This window comes from Gallus gallus, chromosome 8 (assembly GCF_016699485.2).
Source record: "Gallus gallus isolate bGalGal1 chromosome 8, bGalGal1.mat.broiler.GRCg7b, whole genome shotgun sequence".
In the NCBI taxonomy this organism is placed as follows: Eukaryota; Metazoa; Chordata; class Aves; order Galliformes; family Phasianidae; genus Gallus; species Gallus gallus.
Window position 1 is genome coordinate 4,208,344 of NC_052539.1, and position 17,087 is coordinate 4,225,430.

Consider the following 17,087-nt stretch of genomic DNA (forward strand, 5'->3'; position numbering starts at 1 on the left):
GGAATGCGTTGGCTTTAGCTCTTCCATTATGAAAGTAGCTGAAAATTCCTGGACTGCTTCTGTCCTGGAAATGTTTTGTCATCTTGGTTAGATTTATGTGCAATTTTTCTTATTTCGAATCGTTCCAGTAATCAAATTACTCAGGCAAATTCATTCGACTTCAGTAATTTATTCTGCCCTGTCCAAAATACAGCTGAAATCAGCCTAAAACTTCCTCCCTGCTCTTTTCACACACAACCTTACCCAAAGCCCGTGAAGAAACAACTTGTTGGAAGTAGGAAGTAGTTCTAATCAGGAGAGGAATAATTATTGCCAGAATCTTCTTTGTATATGTGTCACGTGAAAGAATAAGTTGACAGAAGAAGAAAAAGCTCAAGTCCTTGACAAACTTGGAGTCTGCCTTAGAAGGTCTTTCTCAAGCTAGCATAGGGTCTGGTTAGTTTCATTCCCTGAGAGTGCAGAGATGAAATAATAATCCACTGCAGAGCTTATTGCGAAGTTTGGGATCGTGCACTGTCAGGCAGTGTGGAGAGCTGTGTTTCACAGAACCTGCTCTGAATTTGGGCTTTGCATTACTGGGAACCATCTCAGTGCTGAGGTCCTCTTTCCTAGATGAGAAAGGAAGGCTGCCACTGCTGTGATGGCACATGGTTTATAGGGCGTTTTCCAGGAACAGCCTGAAAGCATCCAACTGGATATGTGACTTAAGCAGCAGCTCGTAGTAAATTGGTTGGTGCTTTGACTGAAAATGGAAGAAGGGCTCTGTATTGGGCCTTTTTTCTGTCCTCCCTGGGGAGTTATGTTCTGTGTTCAGATCTTGTTTTTTTTGGTTTTTTGTTTTCCTAATCTAACTCTGTCTACAAAGAGGGAGAGGAAGTTGTACATCATTAAGGTATGTTCAGTTAAAAGATTGAGAAATATGCCTGTCTTAAAGTAGTTCAGCTGAGTTACAGTAGGAGGAAGGTAATTTTTTTTTGTAAACAAATGTATGCTAAGTGTAATATTTAATATTGACAGCTTTCTAAGACTGCAATATGAAATTCATCATTGGGGCAGGTCAGTTACTGGAAAATCATGTTTGAATGTGTTTTTGCTTTATTAATCTCATAATATGAGTGATATGTGTTCCCTGAATGGTATTCACCAGCTGCAGAACTGATTGAAAACTGCAAAATGTTTGGCCAAATGCTGTACAGATAGCTCTATTTACTGCTTGCTTTTTGTCTTTTCTTTCCCTTCTGGCATTATTCCACTTCTCCTTCCCGGTGGTAGATCATGGCTTTTCTTTTTCTTGAGTTGTCTTAGGTCTTTCCCCTTCTCCTTCCCTCTGTCCCCTGTTGTTTTTTTTTTTTTTTGCCACTGTTCGTTCTCTTATCGGTTTGGTTTTCTCCCTTCCCTAACATCTTTTTATATCCATCTCTCTAACTAGCTTCCCTTCCCTCTCCCCACCTACTTCCACACCCATTCATCCATGCATACGTTCGCAGAACTTGGAAATGTTAGCCGTCACCTGGTATGTTTGACCAGAGAACTAGCCACAAACCTGTATGAAAAATGGGGAGCCTGTTATCCACTTGTTGTACTCAGGTGAGAATCACTCTTCAGCTGTTGAAATTCCCTGCAGCTTGGTTTGTATCAGTCTCCAGTTAATGTCTGAAATTTCCTCCTTATCTCCAGCTGCTGGAAGGCAGTGGGAGCTGTGGCTTCCAAACATCATCTTTGAAATCCATTTATTTTAAATTGTCCCTGTTTTATATAGCTCTGTTCCATCATGGAAAACAGGGCTCTTGAGGGAGTTGTTTGCTGTTCTTCCTGATTTTTTATTTTATTTTTTTTTAGCCCTTCTTGTGAACAAATTCTGCCTGCTCTTGCTCAGGATGTTTCCCAGCTGAAGCAGAATGAAACAGGCCAAATTAATGCTTGTTTCATTGCTCCTAACTGAAGAGGAGATTGCATGCAGTCTTTCATGAATTTGCAGTTGGTGGTTGATTTGAGTCATTGAAAAGTTTCCCAACGAGAGGAACAGGAGACTTTTCAATAAGCAGGGCTGCAGAAACTGCGACACGAGCCAAGAGTTCCCTTGGGAAGGTTTCTGCAGCATCTTTGCAGTAATTTCGTGTACTGAAGAAGTCAAATTCCCTGGTGTTGTGTAGAGGAAATAAAGACAGGAGAGACCCTTCAGGTAGTTTATACTGAAGCAAGTCAGTATTTTGTGGAGGTGTATGTTTTTCCTCTCACTGCTACTATTCTGAATGTAAGGAAGGTAACACTTCTGATGGCAGGATTCTCCTTGCAAGGTGGTGTTCTGTGAGCAGTGGAAAAGTCAGTTGTTTTTCAAGGCTGGAAAATGGCCTTGAGGTGCCCAATTACCCTTGGTGTTGTGTCCACCCGTTTGCTAATGTTTGTAGTAGTATACTTCCCACGTTTGCATTATATCCACTGCAGCACTGTACCAGTTAATTACTGTTGTTGGCCGTTTTTCCTTAGGTTTTACTGGTGTTTTGTGTGAGGAGAACATCAACAACTGTGATCCTGATCCTTGCCATCACGGTGAATGTCAAGATGGGATCGATTCCTACACTTGTATATGCAATCCTGGCTACATGGGTGCCATATGCAGTGAGCAGATCAATGAATGCCACAGTAATCCTTGCCTCCATCAAGGGCGCTGCATTGACTTGGTGAATGGCTACCAATGCAACTGTTTGCCGGGCACTTCAGGTACATAAGGGACAAGCAGAAGGATTGGATTGTAACAGGATTCAAGATTTAGTTATTTCTTACATCTCCTCTGGCATGTGCTGTATTTGTGTGTAGAATAAGTTTATTGTAAAGAGCCTGAAGCAACTGTCAGCTTCACGTTAATTTTGGTTGCTGCGTTCTCCTGTGTCTGTGCGAGCTGTCTAACTCTCACATGTACTGCAAATAGTCTTGGAAGAACTTAGCTCTTCTTTACGCCCCAAAATTCAATCAGATACGTTTGCTGAAAACAAAAATAGGTATGTTGTTCTACGTGCCTTACCCTTTTGTTTAAAGTTGCCTGTGTAACTTCGTAGCAGGTGGGGTTCTTAATATGGCTCTTTCCAGGGGATGGTTTTGTAGTTGATCCTGTTAAGATTTGACCTCCTTATTCCTTTAATTTATCCTTTTTTTTCCAGGAGTGAACTGTGAGAATAACTTTGATGACTGTGCAAGTAACCCATGCGTTCACGGGGACTGCATTGATGGCATTAATCGCTACAACTGTGCTTGCAAACCCGGATTTACAGGTAAAGTCAGCTACCTGATAGCTTGAGGTTGTTTTGATGGTAGATACCCTGTTAGCTAAGGAAGCTGTTCTCTGCATACCGACTGCAAGGGACTCAGTTAATATCTCAGTAGATCCTTCTAATCTTTGCATCTCAGTGTCTTACATTTCAGCAAGTCACACCAAGTGGAGATATGGTCTAATCTGTGCTGTGAGATGCCATTCTTGTTAGGTAATTACATCTAATTCATGGTTCTCGATCTTATAACAAACAAAACCATGTGACTTTGGTTTATTATTCACAGCTTCTTTTCCAGGGGCACAGACTGTGAACAGTGTAGACAGGTGTTGGATTAGACTGTGCCTTGGGCTTGGACCACAACTAGTATTTCTCTTTCAGCAAAAGCAAAGCATGAAGTCAGCGTTCTGTGATGTGATGATGTGATCTGTGCTGTTTCCTCTTCTAAGTTGTGTAAAATCATAAAAACAAGACTGAAAAAAAGCAGCTTTTATGTGCTTCTAAATCCATGCTCAGAACTGTAGGTCTGCATCAGGACTGACTGGTTCTGATGACTAAAGCACATCTCAGCTCTGTTTATAATGGACTTAATGCGTTTTGAGGCATGTAGGGTAGCATGCTCATAAAATAATGGTTGTAAGGCAGTTGGTACCATTTGTAGCAGTTTTTTCATCATGTCTGTTTACTGTTTACTACTGAATGATTCTAATTAGAATAGATCTGAAACGCATTAGAAGCACTGCTAAGAGGTTTCATGTGTTCTTTGTGTTTCTCTTGGCATCTTTTTAAACTTCTAAAGCTTCTTTCTTCCACTGACTCTGTCATGGTGATATTCTTCAGTGCCCATAGCAGGAAGAGGCATGATCCTGATCGTTCTTGCCTTTGGTCCTTCCTCGTTGTCATACCACGTTTGTTATCCTGCTGGATTTCTCACTGTTATCAGTCAAAATAATTCAGAAACGTGATTAATTGACCTGTTCTAGTATTTAAAGAGCCAGCCTGCGTGGGGTTTTGATACCTTGTGCTTTCTATACGTTGAAAACATTTTTCAGCTTCAGGACTCGCTCTGTTTAGCTTTGCAGTCTCACACATTCTTACGGTCAATACTTAAAGGATTTTGCAATTCTGGCACACACTGTAAAGAGAGGAGGCAAAACAGGATACGGTGTTATTTAGAGTTCCTTTTACGCAATAAACCACAAGACCTATATTTACTACAGGCAGTATGGCAGTGTTGGTTGTTCAGAGGGTGGGTAATTTTAGCACAGAAGAGAAGGGCTTTGACAAGTGGAGCTCAAGAGGTTTGTTCCAAATACAACACAGCTGAGTGATTTTTTGCTTTTGCTAAAACGAAACTGAATATTAATTACTGATTTTTCAATGCAGCTCTGTTGAGATTCTTGAGTGGTTTGTAAATACTTGTTGAACATAAGTGTTGTTTTCCAGGTGCAGAAATATTCTGTGTCTTCAGTTAAAGCTACTTAAGCATGAGAGATCTGTACCTCTGCTTCAGCTTTACAGGGTTGTCTCAACCACACCATCTTACAGACTTGCAGGTCAAATGTTCTTGAAAGAAATACGTCTTAATAAGGAATGTTTTGGTTGGGTTTGTATTTTTTAGGCCCACGTTGTAATGTGGATATTGATGAATGCGCATCCAGCCCCTGTAATAATGGTGGAACATGTATAAATGAAGTCAATGGCTTTCGCTGTGTATGTCCTGAAGGTTACCATCATCCTCACTGCCAGTCACAGGCAGATGGCTGTCTTAGTAATCCCTGTGTACATGGCAACTGCACGCACATTGTTAGTGGGTAAGTCCTTCCTGGAACACCAAATGTATCTACTGCCTTTTATACTTTCTTCCCCACCTCCACCACCCTGAATTCCACCTTGATTAGAGGTTTCTGAATTTTAATTTCTCAGATTACTTGTTTGCCGGCCATGAAATAATCACAGTAAGGTGTAGACCTTTATTCTCCAGCTGCCCTTTGTGCTGTTTCAGCATGAGTTTGTCTGCCCTGCATGGGCACCGCTGAAAGGGGAGAGTTCAGTAGTTCAATCTAATAGAGTGAATGCAATTAAAATAAAGAAGTGGTTCCAAGCAAAACTGTTGGAAAACAGCAGATGCTTTATCAAAGTCTAAAGTGTTGAGTGTGGACAGTGTGTTGGTGACTAAAGCCATTATTGCTAACCAAATAGTAACCTTCTGCATGAAGGAACAAGCAGGTAACTCGGAAAACTAGGAGGCAGAGTAGTTTTGGAAGATCAGGTGGGGAAATTTTGGTGTAGCAACCAATCACAGGTGGTACTTCAAGGCTTGGAAAAGGAGCTCGGGATGAAAAGTCAAGGAGAAGGTAAAAATGAGATGTTGATGCCCTCCATCTCAGTCATCTGCTTTTAGGGGAAAAGTTGGTGGTTGGTGTTTTGTTTGTTTGGTCTAAGCAAGGCATCCTGTTTAAGTTGGTACATTGATGGAAAGCAGTTGCCTCTGACTGTTTCCTCTAGCAGCTTTCTCAAGATTAGGAGATTTATTGTTGAGCAGTGGTTGTCTTAAGAACAGCATAGCCAAGGCAGATTTAATCGGCTTTAGTCACACTGTTGCATGCCTCTGAGAAGAAAAGAAAGCTTTTTCTGGCCGTTCTGATGGCACCAGTTGTTGCTGAATCATCCCATCCAGGAAGACCAAATGCTGACTTCGTGAGCCTTGAATCAAGACCTCTTTTTGTTAGGGATGAATCCGTGGTGAATGAATTACACGGGCTCTGGGAGCACAGGGGCTGTGGAGCTGACAAGCGGAGGCAGGGACAGGGTCATAGCTGTGAAACTTCCCTTGGTCCAGAGTAGTAGTGGCTTGCATGCATGTTGTGTCCTGGAAAGTGTTGTCAGCACTTGGCAAGGAAGGGTTTTGCCACAGCTGTAGGGCAGGATTCAGCGCTTTTCTGGAGCTGACGGGAAGGCTGCCTTTATGTCAGGTTCAGCCTTCTTGTTTATGCCCATGTGTACCTTATACTTGGTGTGAGATAAAATTAGTGTTGTCTGCATGATGGAGAAGGAGGCCAGCATGCATTTTGTGTGGCTGGAGTCCAGGGTGATTCAGTAAGACTTTGGTTCTATGTCATGTGGGTGGAGAGCTGCTCCACTTCAGGTTCTGAAACATGGTAGAGTAAATTGCTGCTGCTCCCAACCACCTGTTTTCACTGGTAACCACTACTTTGTATTAAATTAGTCCACTCATCTTTGGCACCTACTGTTCCTCTCTGCTTTCTGTCATGTTTTTTCCCTGCCTTTATTTAAATGTATTGAGATGGTCTTGTCAAAACAGAAACGTATTGCTGTCTTAGAGCTTCACGGAGGCTGTTAACAGGAGGGAAGTGTGTTTGTAAGGGTGGTTTATTTTCAGTATTCTGTCATTTCAAAATGTTCTCTAATTCCTGTTGCTTTTGCCTTTGAAGGTACAAATGTGTCTGTGACCCAGGCTGGATAGGAGATTACTGTTCAACAGAAGGGAACGAATGTAAATCAAACCCGTGCCAAAACGGAGGGACTTGTGAGGATCTGCTGAATGGATATAGGTGTACCTGCAGGAAAGGATTCAAAGGTGAAAATTCAGAGAGTTTTGTTCTTTTCCTTTTCACTTCATTGCACTTTTAATGTCATTTTAATATTTTCATTAAACTGTGTGGAAATAGGAATCGAGAAGGAAAATGCCATGGTTATGTGAAGTTGAATTACAGTTGAATATATATGTGATACAACTTTCTAAGACTGTACTTAAGCCTTGTTTCAACTTACTAAGAAGTGTTCTAATTGCAATTTACTTTGTAAGAAAGTTAAACTAATCTATATCATCTATGTAAATGCACTGGGAACTGAGGGGGACGTTACTGGAAGTTTAATGCCATCCAAATCACATCCATTTTTTTAAGTGTAGAAACAATTCAATGGGGAAATAAGGTTATTTGGAAGGATAATTCTTTCTTGAAGATATCAAAGTCTGGGAAAAGTACTTAAAAGGGATAAAATATTCATAATACAGTAATGGTTGCCTGAAAGCATCTGGGCTTGCAGTGGAGTGAATGAGTTCATCTTATTCCGCAAAAGATGTATGTTGCACAGGCAAAAATATATTTAATGTTCAGCTCATCTGAAAGTGATAAGATAATCTTTAAATGAAAAAGTTATGCTTGGCAGTGGCACTGTCTAAAAATTTGGCCTGGTGGATAAATAGATTGCTAAGTCTTGAGTTCTTTTAACAATAGCTTGATAAGAACTTCACAAGAAAGAGGGAAATGCTGGAACTGTGTAGTGCAAGAGTAACATAAGGCAAGAAGACGAGCAAATAGAAAGATGTAATCAGAACAGCAACAGGAGAAAGTGCTGAAGAAGACCAAAGCAATGGTAGCTGCATATCTTTATACCTTTCTCACTTACTGTGTCTTCTCTGCAAGCAGGCTTGAAGACTTCATATTTCATAGGCTGGAATTATACAGCCTTTGGCTTCCCCATGCCCTTGTGTGGCTCAGTGCAATAAGATTGTCTCCCTGTCACTGCCCTCAAATTAACATAGTTGGGATTACCGTGTCTATCTGCTGAGCCTATGAGGACTATTCTGATCTCCTTCTTCTGCTAAGATGTTTCAAATACGAAAATGTCACCCACTGCTGTGTAGGATAATGATGCAGGTTGCAATCTCTTTTTTTTTTTTCATTCTTCTGGAAAGCACCGAAACTCTTAGCTGTATATTCTCCTGTTTTTTTCCCCTTCTGCACTCCAGGTGTGAACTGCCAGGTAGTGGTTGCACCATGTTCCCCCGACCCTTGTGAGAACTCAGGAATTTGCCAAGAGTCTCCTGATTCCGAAGGCTACACCTGCCAGTGTGCCCCTGGCTGGGAAGGTAACGTGGCTGGGAACATCCAGGGCTTCCAGCACTCAGCAGTGTTGGCATCGAGCCTTTTGACCATCGACATAATGAGAGATCTTACTTCTGCACTCTGTGTTTTTCAGGGGAGAGGTGTACAGTGGATATTGATGAATGTCTCTCAAAGCCCTGCAAAAATCATGCTTTGTGCCATAATATTCAAGGCAGTTACCTGTGTGAATGTCGTCCAGGCTTCACTGGAGGAGACTGTGACAGTAACATTGATGACTGCCTGTCTAGTGAGTATTAGCAGATCGTTCTGTTTTCCCCTTTTACATTGAAATAATTCTGCTTTGAGGTACTCAAAAATGCTTTTGTAAGCTCTTACCAAGAAGGAAAAAAAAAAACAACCCCCTCAAAGCCTCAGCTCTGTAATACTTGCATGTGAAATGTGAAAATCCATTGCATTTAGCTGCTACAAATATCTTCTAACTGATAATAGGAGTTATTTTCAAATTTTTAACTTGAGGTGATCCTTATTATTTCCATACTTTAATAAGGAGCGCTGTTAAATGAGTAATTGTGTTTGCCTGAAATTTTAATTCATAAAGTAACTCTGCAGACTTTATCTGTATTTCAAAGGTAAGCTTGATTGAGGTGTGGTGGGAACCTCAGACACAGCAGTCCTTCTTGAAATGTATTTGTCTGATATTAATATTCTGGAAAGAGTGGGTCCTGTTGCTGTCCCAGTTAATCCATATTTGGAAGCAAATTAAGCAGCAGGATGGCACTGTGTTCCAGAATAGAGATCAGCTGCAGGAGGGTAAGCCGTACAGCGACGACTCTTGAAGTTGTTTAAGAGATTCTGTAGTGTTCATTTGTGCATTTCATGCCCTTGACGGTGCTGTTTACAAGGGAAACCGAGCACGTACTGGCTGCTTGTTCTTGTTGGCATATTCTGTATCATCTCATCAGGTAAAATCAGTCTCCTGAAGAGTGTCTTGTGTTTAAAAGCTCATCTGATACTATTGCGAAGTGCTTTATCAAACCTTGGAGTCGTTCACCGTGTTGTATTTTTTTTAATTGTCCGCCTCTTGGAAGAAAAAAAAATGCAAGAGACAAAAAAGAATAACTCCAACTTTTATTGGAATAGCCTAAAAACAAACCAAAGTCTTTAGGTATGAATTCAAAAAGTCATGTTTTGCATTGAAAAAAATTACATTTGTGACTGCTATAGAGAAGGATCCAAACAAGCCCACGAGTAAAAGTTACCGTGAGAGAGCCCCAAAGCAACGCTGCTGGAAGGATTTCTAACACATCTGGCTAAGCCTGAGCTTTTCCTTGCCTCTTTCTGAGAAAACAGGTAGAGTACAAAAAGTGGCACTGGTGCGTTGATCCAAAGCTTCGTTTATTGAAGCCAACAAATCTGTGGCTTGCCCTGCTCAGTTTTATATGGGTGTTTTGTGTGGGTATCTGAAGATGCAAACATTTAAAGTGCTCGTTCCTCCATTACCAACTGGAAAATCTCTGAGTTGAGATTGATCCAGTGCTGTCTGTTATGTAGCACACCCATGAGGTTGAAGAGGAATTTCAGATTGCTGCTGCAGCTGATTTCATTTAGCATAACAAAAACCTTCCATGGCTTGAGCCAAGTGTCTTTAATCTATGAAGCAAATAAACCCTCCAATAACAAGAACTTATTGAGAAGTTGATACTCTAGTCTCCTTTCTCTGTCAGTAAATGTGTGGCATGGAACATTAATTTTGGCTTCGGTCATAAGTGGCTGGCTGCCACAGACACAACATTTTACAGCTGCCCGGGGTCTTGCTTTGAGCATGCTTTTTCTCTGCAGTAGTCAGATGACCTTTAAATGAATGCAGGTGTCGTCTTAGAACAAAAAAATGTTATCATGTGAGCATATTTCTCAGTCAATAAGTGAGCTTTAATTGCCTTTCTCATCTGTTTTCTTCATTTACCGGTGAGCAGAATGATCTTGTACTTGTGTTGAACTGCAAATTTTTGGCTGAGTTTATCTGCATTTTAAAGTTTGTATTTAATAGTACTTGAGGATAGTCTTAGATCACAAAACCTGCTCAGTAACCTTTTTATTTTGCTCCCTCTTCCCCATTTCCCTCCCTGGCTTTACATATGCAAGCTTTTGAACTAGGGGAGCCTGACTAGAACAGAAAGCTGGCTTCAGAGGCAGTATCTGACATAGGATTGTGGTCCTTAACGTGGAAGGAGCAAAGTAGGAAGGAACTACAGAGTGATGGCAGATTGGTGCTTGTGGAAGTGAAAGGGATGCCGTAGCAGCAGGGAGTAGCTGAGACCAAAAAAAAAAAAAGGCAATGCACAACTAAAAAGATTTTGGTAGCAATGAAGAAAATGCTAAGAATTGCAGAGGCGAGGAGAAATCAAGGTTGTGTGTGAGATATGGGCTTTTCCACCAGCCTTTCCTCTGTCAGCCTTTGGTACTGGGAGGAATGCCAAGCACTCAATTATGCAGAAGTACTCATACATATACTAATTTCCACGTACACGTTTGATTTGACTGGATTACTTGCATGCTTAGCATTAATCACACAAGTTCTCCCATGTGTTGAAGGGTGTCCGGACATGTGCTGAGGAGTGTCTGGACACAGAAGGGAGAAGAAAGGGTTACTGAGCTGTTGGTATTTTCTTATTGGGAGGCATTTGGCAAAAGAGCAGAGCTTGAATTTTAAAACGAGAGGCTTTGGGGCTGCTTTTGGTTCAGCAAACCCTGGGAGGTAAAGATTGCCCTAAATCCTGGTAGGCCCTAAAGTTTTGTCCCAGTCCACATCTCCTTGTGAATTCAGCATTGGCGAACCTTTGTGGTTATCCTTTCCATAAAGTGTCTCAGAAAAGCTTGTAATCTGTTACCCTCTGGATAGTGTCATACTTCTTTTTTCCTAAAGGTTACTGCCATAGGCCTGGGTTTTTACTGTCACTCGTTTTAATGCTAAGTTAATGCTTCTCTCTTAGATCCCTGCCAAAATGGAGCTTCATGTGTGGATGGGATAAACTCTTTCTCATGCATCTGCCTACCTGGATTTCATGGAGATAAATGTCAAACAGATACCAATGAATGTCTGAGTGAACCGTGCAGGAATGGAGGCACGTGCACCCACTATGTCAACAGCTACACGTGCAAGTGTCAGCCTGGATTTGAGGGAACCAACTGTGAGAACAACATCGATGAATGCACCGAGAGGTGAGATAACTTCACAGTGCTGCTGCACTAGAAGGCCTGAGTTGAGTTATTAACTGCAAATAATGGAAGCTAAAAAGCAGTAATTAACTGCAAATAATGGAAGCTAGAAAGAGGAGGCAACCAGGAGGAGGACTGAAAACAAATAAGGTGCCTAAATGTGAAGCTCTCGCTGTTCTCATGCATTTTGTGTACACCAAGAGAAGATCTTTCCTATCTTTTATAAAATTGCAGTTGTGGGGGAGGAAGGTAGTTTAACATCTTTTGCTTAAGAAGAGGATTGTGTCACTGATGAGGGTGTGTTTAATTTGCCCAACAGTTGTTTAATCAAGTATGTTGGGTGCTCTAGAGCAGAACGCCTGGTTCTTCCTTGAGATTCATCCTGGTTTTGTTTTCCTTATCAGTCAGGACAGAAACCAGTCTTGCAGGTATGAATGAGGGATGTAGCAATTCGACCCGATCTGCCAAGCTAAACCAGTCACACCTTCTCAACCAAAATTTACTGAGCTATACTTAAGAGCGTGATTATGGTTGGTTAATTTGAATTTGGTTCAAATGATTCTTCCTTGTCTTGTGTGAGAAACCTCCTATGAGAAAGAGTGCCTCCTTTTGGAGATGGGTGCCTGATTTCAGTGCAACGTGCCAAATGATTGACAGTTCCCCTGGCTTCTTTGTTTTGCCGTGAGCCTTAAAGGCAGTTTTTGCTCCTTTTAAGGTGAGATTCAGTCCACGAGGCAGGAGGACGGCTCTGATAAGGAGGTTGATGTTGATAGCTCTAACCTAATGGCAGCCAGAATTTAGGTACTTGAAACTTGCACTGAAAGTTCAAGGAGGTGACTCAATCACTTCTTCCATGGAAAGTACCCTTCCACAGTGCTCCAGACAGATAACAAGCAGGAATTCATTTTGTGCCCTTTATCAAAATGATCATCTTGAATCTGATCTGGATTTATTTTCAGAGGAGCAGGAGTTTCCTGGCAGGCATTTCTTTAGAGGAAAAAACTGTGAGGGGCTAATTTTGCATGAGGCTTCACTTCTGCTGATCTTCCCAGTAGCTTCTCTGTAGGACGTGTACTCTGGTAGAATTCCTCATGATCAGAAGGTTGTGGGGGGTGATTCCTTTGATCTGAATTCTGCCAGTGCATATGTGAGTGGTTTTACAAATGAAGGACTGGAGGAAGGTTCTCGTGAGAAGAGGAAGGGCTTGAGCAGGACCAGTACTCTCACATTATTTCAATAAAGAGCATGCTCGTGTTTTGCATGTTACGTGAAGTTTTTCCTTGAGAAAACATACCTTTCATTCCTTTGAAGTAAAAAATAATAAAAAAGAAAAGGCAAATTGTTCTGCTTCTCATAATTTGTAATGCAGCTGGAATTTGTAACACGGTTTGCATACAACCTGTCAGTCTGAGCAAACTACCTGGTACAGCACTGTTTGTGGTGACATTGAAGCTGGGAAGATTTCTTTAACTGAGAAATTAACTCCATTGCTAATGACTCATTCAAACCGTGGTTTACTTGATTTGCTCATCAAGGTAAAGCACAATAAAATAGAGTCCCACTGAATTACTTTATCTGGCTTAAGCTTCTTTAGTGGAGGCTTACAGGAGCACAGGTGATTCTGTAATCTGGTTTTCTGTCTCTTTTCAGTTGTGTTTTCGTGCCATCTCTGGCTAAGAGCTAATTGCATTTTGTCTCATTTTCCTTTTGCTTTCGCTCTCTTGCAGCTCTTGTTTCAATGGAGGTACCTGTGTGGATGGCATCAACTCCTTTACCTGCCAGTGTCCAGTGGGCTTTACGGGGCCCTTCTGCCTCATGGAAATTAATGAGTGTGATTCACATCCTTGCTTGAACAAAGGGTCTTGTGTGGACAGCCTGGGCAAATACCGATGCATATGTCCTTTGGGTTACACGGGGAAGAACTGCCAGGTAGGTGGCAATTTCTTGTCTGTTCTGCACAGCCAACTGTTGTTCGAACTGTACAGCAGCAGGAGTTACTGGTTAGATGTGAGGTACCAAACGTGGCAAGTGCTATTTCTCCTTCCATTTTGATAAGCCTGTTAGCCCAAGGAAAGCTTAGTCCAGTGTCTCTCTGTAGCAGAGCGGATGCCTCTGTTCTGGTCACAACTTCCATAGGAAGCTCTGGCCTTCCTTGCATACCTGGGTTCAGGTGATTTAGTTTTTCACAGTGAGCACAGAAGCCACCAACTCGTGCTGTAAATGACTGACCAGTACCTGTTAAGGACTCGTGTGAATTTGACTGCTTGCCAGGTATACAAAGAAAAACTGCGAGAGATGAGTTACAGATTAAATGGGAAAATGGTATCTTGACAGCATTCCAGTTTCTTTTTTAGAATACATCTCATTTCAGCCACGATACTCAGTTCTAAGTATAGAAATACTTGGATCTGAGCTGTACCACTTGGCGTACCACAGTGGAAGCATCGCTTGTTTCATTTTTCAAGTTAGAATTCTTTCTTTCCCTACGCTTATCAAAATAGCAAGAATGGTTTGAGTCTGTGTCTTGCTTCGGAAGAGCAAACGCTACGTTGGCTTTCTTTGCAAGAAGTGCTGCCACTTGCAAACAAAACAGCAGCATGTGTATGAAATTACTGGAAAGCATGAGAATTGTGTGAGGATTCTGAAACTTTCTTTGGTGCTGGTATGTCTTTGTGACACAGTAGCTGTTAGAGGAAGCATTTTAGTGGTGGTGGGGGAGGTGCGTTTCCAGAAGTACATTGCTAGACATTAAATTGTCAAGTCTGCTCCTAATGGAGGAAGTGAATGCAAAGTAATGAAGTGACATAAAAAAGCAGCCCCTCTGCTACCCTAATTATGCATTCTGGGCACACCACGTAAACCTCACGGGCAGAATTAGCATTGAGAGGGATCGTAAAGTACTGTGAAGTTCAGCAGTTCCTCTTCTGTTAGGTTCGCTTTGTTTTTACTTGAGGAAGGGATTAATGTTCCTGTCCTCAAGTTAAATGTGGGTTCCCAGAAAGCCTGTTTGCTTTGCGCTCGGAGAAGCCCGATCATATCGCATTACTCATTTTGCACAAGAAATCTGAACTTTCTAAACTTAAAGCTGCTCCTGAAAGCTGTGCTGGAGAGAGTTATAGATCACAGCGACGCTGTCCTTCTCCTCTTAGAGGAAAATTGGCTTGACCTAATTAGCAAAGCTAAATACAGAGAACAACATCAGACAATGATTCATAAGTTATGGAATTTGCATGTAAAATAGTCAGCTACTCATTAGAGGTAAAGAAGCAAAAAGCTTGGTGTTTTTCGCACCGAAATGCATGTGGTAAAACTTAATTCCACGTTTCTTTCTGGTTGCCTGTGAAAGCACAGATTTTTTTTTTCCCTTTAGTTTTTGTGGGGAGGCGGTTTGCATCTGAAAAGCAGAACTTTCTGCCATTGAAATGGCATTTTGCAGCCAAAATTCGATACTACTCACTTTATAAACCTCATCCGTCCCCCAAGTCAGCTTGAAATCAATCAGATGGCTGTTTTACTGGGAAGATGGAGTGCTCGAAAAGGAAATGATGGTTAGTGGCTGGTTTATATTAGGTCAGACAGTTATTTTGAGCCCTCTCCACTTCCATACGATGATTTACTAAAAATTTTGGTCTCTATTTGGATGCCGTTTGTTTATATTAAAAGAATCAAGAAAAAATGGTGTGTTTTTTGCCCTCTTGGCCCACTGTCAGTTTATAAACCAGTTCTGGGGTTTCAGTTGAATCTCAGAAGATGGAAGAATTCAGGGAGATGATACTAGAGCAGTTGAGATCAAAGGCAGGTGTGTTATCTAAGGACATAAAGGGAAAACAAAGATCAGCATGTGGAACACATCTGTTCTCAAACATACAGTGAAGATGGAGGGAGTTTGTCCTTCCTTCTCACAGTTGTTAGTGTTGATGGCTGGAAGCTTTCCCACTAATGTGAAAATGGAAGCCTACTTGGAGATAAACACTGAGTTTTCTCAAAGCCAGCCAGCCAGACAACCCTGTGTGGCAACTGTGAGGATCACCTCTGTGACGAAACGATGCTGCCATCTGGGGTTTGCTTCCCTGCACACCTACACCTTCCTAGACTGACAATCCCAAGAGCTTGTATGTGAAGAACCTAGCTTAGACTACACAAGTACTGTCCCTTTCTTTCCAGTGGAACCAGAGCCTTTTTTTCTTTGCCTCTTGAACTCACACTCTGGTTCAGTGCTTCCTACTGATCTTGCCATATATCATGTTGTGGGTTTTTTTCCTCTCTAGACACCTATGGATCTGTGCAGTAAGTCTCCCTGTAAGAATAAAGGCACATGTTTCCAAAGTGGAGCCCAGACTCGATGCGACTGTCCTTCTGGCTGGACTGGTGCTTACTGCGATGTGCCCAATGTCTCCTGTCAAGTGGCAGCTTCACAAAGGGGTAAATAAGCATCCTTTCTGCTTTAATCAAAAGCATTTCCCATCATTAATCCATGCTTCCTTTCCTCATACACCTGTGGACATGGCACGTATTGAAAATTCCAGAGAGCTTCACCTCTCAGAGGTGGATCACAGTCACTTCTATGCTAGAAAATTCTTCAAGGTTGTGTTAAGATTCAGTGTTTTCTGGGTTCTCCCTGACATGAGAAGCTAGTTTCTGTCCTAAATGTATTAGGAAAGAAGAACTGAAAAAAAAAAAATCACAAGTCTGTTTCAGTAACGTGTCCTGCCTTTTTGGAGCATACATTGGCTGTTCATACTTCTCCACCAAGTGTCAGGCAGGCCAGGTTTAAGACATGCTGTCCTTGTGCACAAAAGGCATCTTGTAACTTCTGATGCTTCCAAGTATTTTCTCAGCCAATACTGGCTATTAAGTACCCACGTGAGCTATAGCCAACACCATCCCCCCGTTACACCTCGGTGATAATTTCATACTTCAGGTGCTGCGTATGTAAAAGATGTGGTTTTTTTAAGTGAATTTCTTCCTGGAAGGTGACTTGGAGGCCACACTCATGCACAGTGTCGTGCAGTTTTTAGCTGAGGGAAGTGCAGACGAGCAGATCTGTTGTCAAAGCATGTCAAGCTGCAGTACTTTTTGTAGGTACATTCTAGGTACACGGAGCCTTTGTGCTGTAACATTAGCACTTCAGAGATGCATGCTTGCCTGCCAGTGGTAAAATAATGCAGCTATGCAAATAATTTGTGCCAGTGTTGATGCTGATGATTGATCCAAATGGGACAGAGCTGTGACTTCATTCAGAAGCCAGCAGTGGTTCTGACTCACTTTAATGTAGAGTCACTCTTCAGTTTTTCACTTTCACACTTTCAGTGCACTGCTTGTAGCCCGATTCATTCCTGGCTGATCTACCAGCGCTGATGGAAAATGCGTTCCACGTGTTTGCTCACTTTATTTAACTTTGTTTCAGGAATCACAGTGGATCAGCTGTGCCAGCACTCCAGTCATTGCCTCAATGTGGGAAACACACACCGCTGTCAGTGCCGCGTGGGTTACACTGGCAGCTACTGTGAGGAGCAGCTGGATGAGTGTGACTCCAGCCCGTGCCAGAATGGTGCTACCTGCAGGGATCATCTGGGTGGATACCAGTGCGAGGTAATGCTCAATGCTTTAGTAGGAAGTGGCCTAAATATTTAGGGCGTTGTAATGCAAAGGCATTGAAAGAAGCCTGAAACACGTGCAAGTGGTAGAAGAGATTCACAGAGTGGATAAAAACCACCTAACACCTTTAAAT

The 17,087-nt window shown here is 41.9% G+C and overlaps 1 protein-coding gene across 2 annotated transcripts in view; it reads left to right on the forward strand.

Moving 5' to 3' along the window:
- The window catches only part of NOTCH2 (notch 2), a 79,027-nt gene that overhangs the window by 43,177 nt on the left and 18,763 nt on the right, over nt 1–17,087 (forward strand). The window contains exons 11-20 of one of the 2 annotated variants that reach the window (NM_001252033.2): nt 2,488–2,721; nt 3,159–3,269; nt 4,888–5,080; nt 6,722–6,867; nt 8,044–8,163; nt 8,274–8,426; nt 11,131–11,359; nt 13,084–13,285; nt 15,625–15,778; nt 16,764–16,948. In NM_001252033.2, the coding sequence (NP_001238962.2) occupies nt 2,488–2,721; nt 3,159–3,269; nt 4,888–5,080; nt 6,722–6,867; nt 8,044–8,163; nt 8,274–8,426; nt 11,131–11,359; nt 13,084–13,285; nt 15,625–15,778; nt 16,764–16,948 (1,727 nt within the window). Of the gene's footprint in view, nt 1–1,272; nt 1,522–2,487; nt 2,722–3,158; nt 3,270–4,887; nt 5,081–6,721; nt 6,868–8,043; nt 8,164–8,273; nt 8,427–11,130; nt 11,360–13,083; nt 13,286–15,624; nt 15,779–16,763; nt 16,949–17,087 lie in introns of those variants that run through there. The other variant, XM_040704449.2, reaches the window with a different exon arrangement.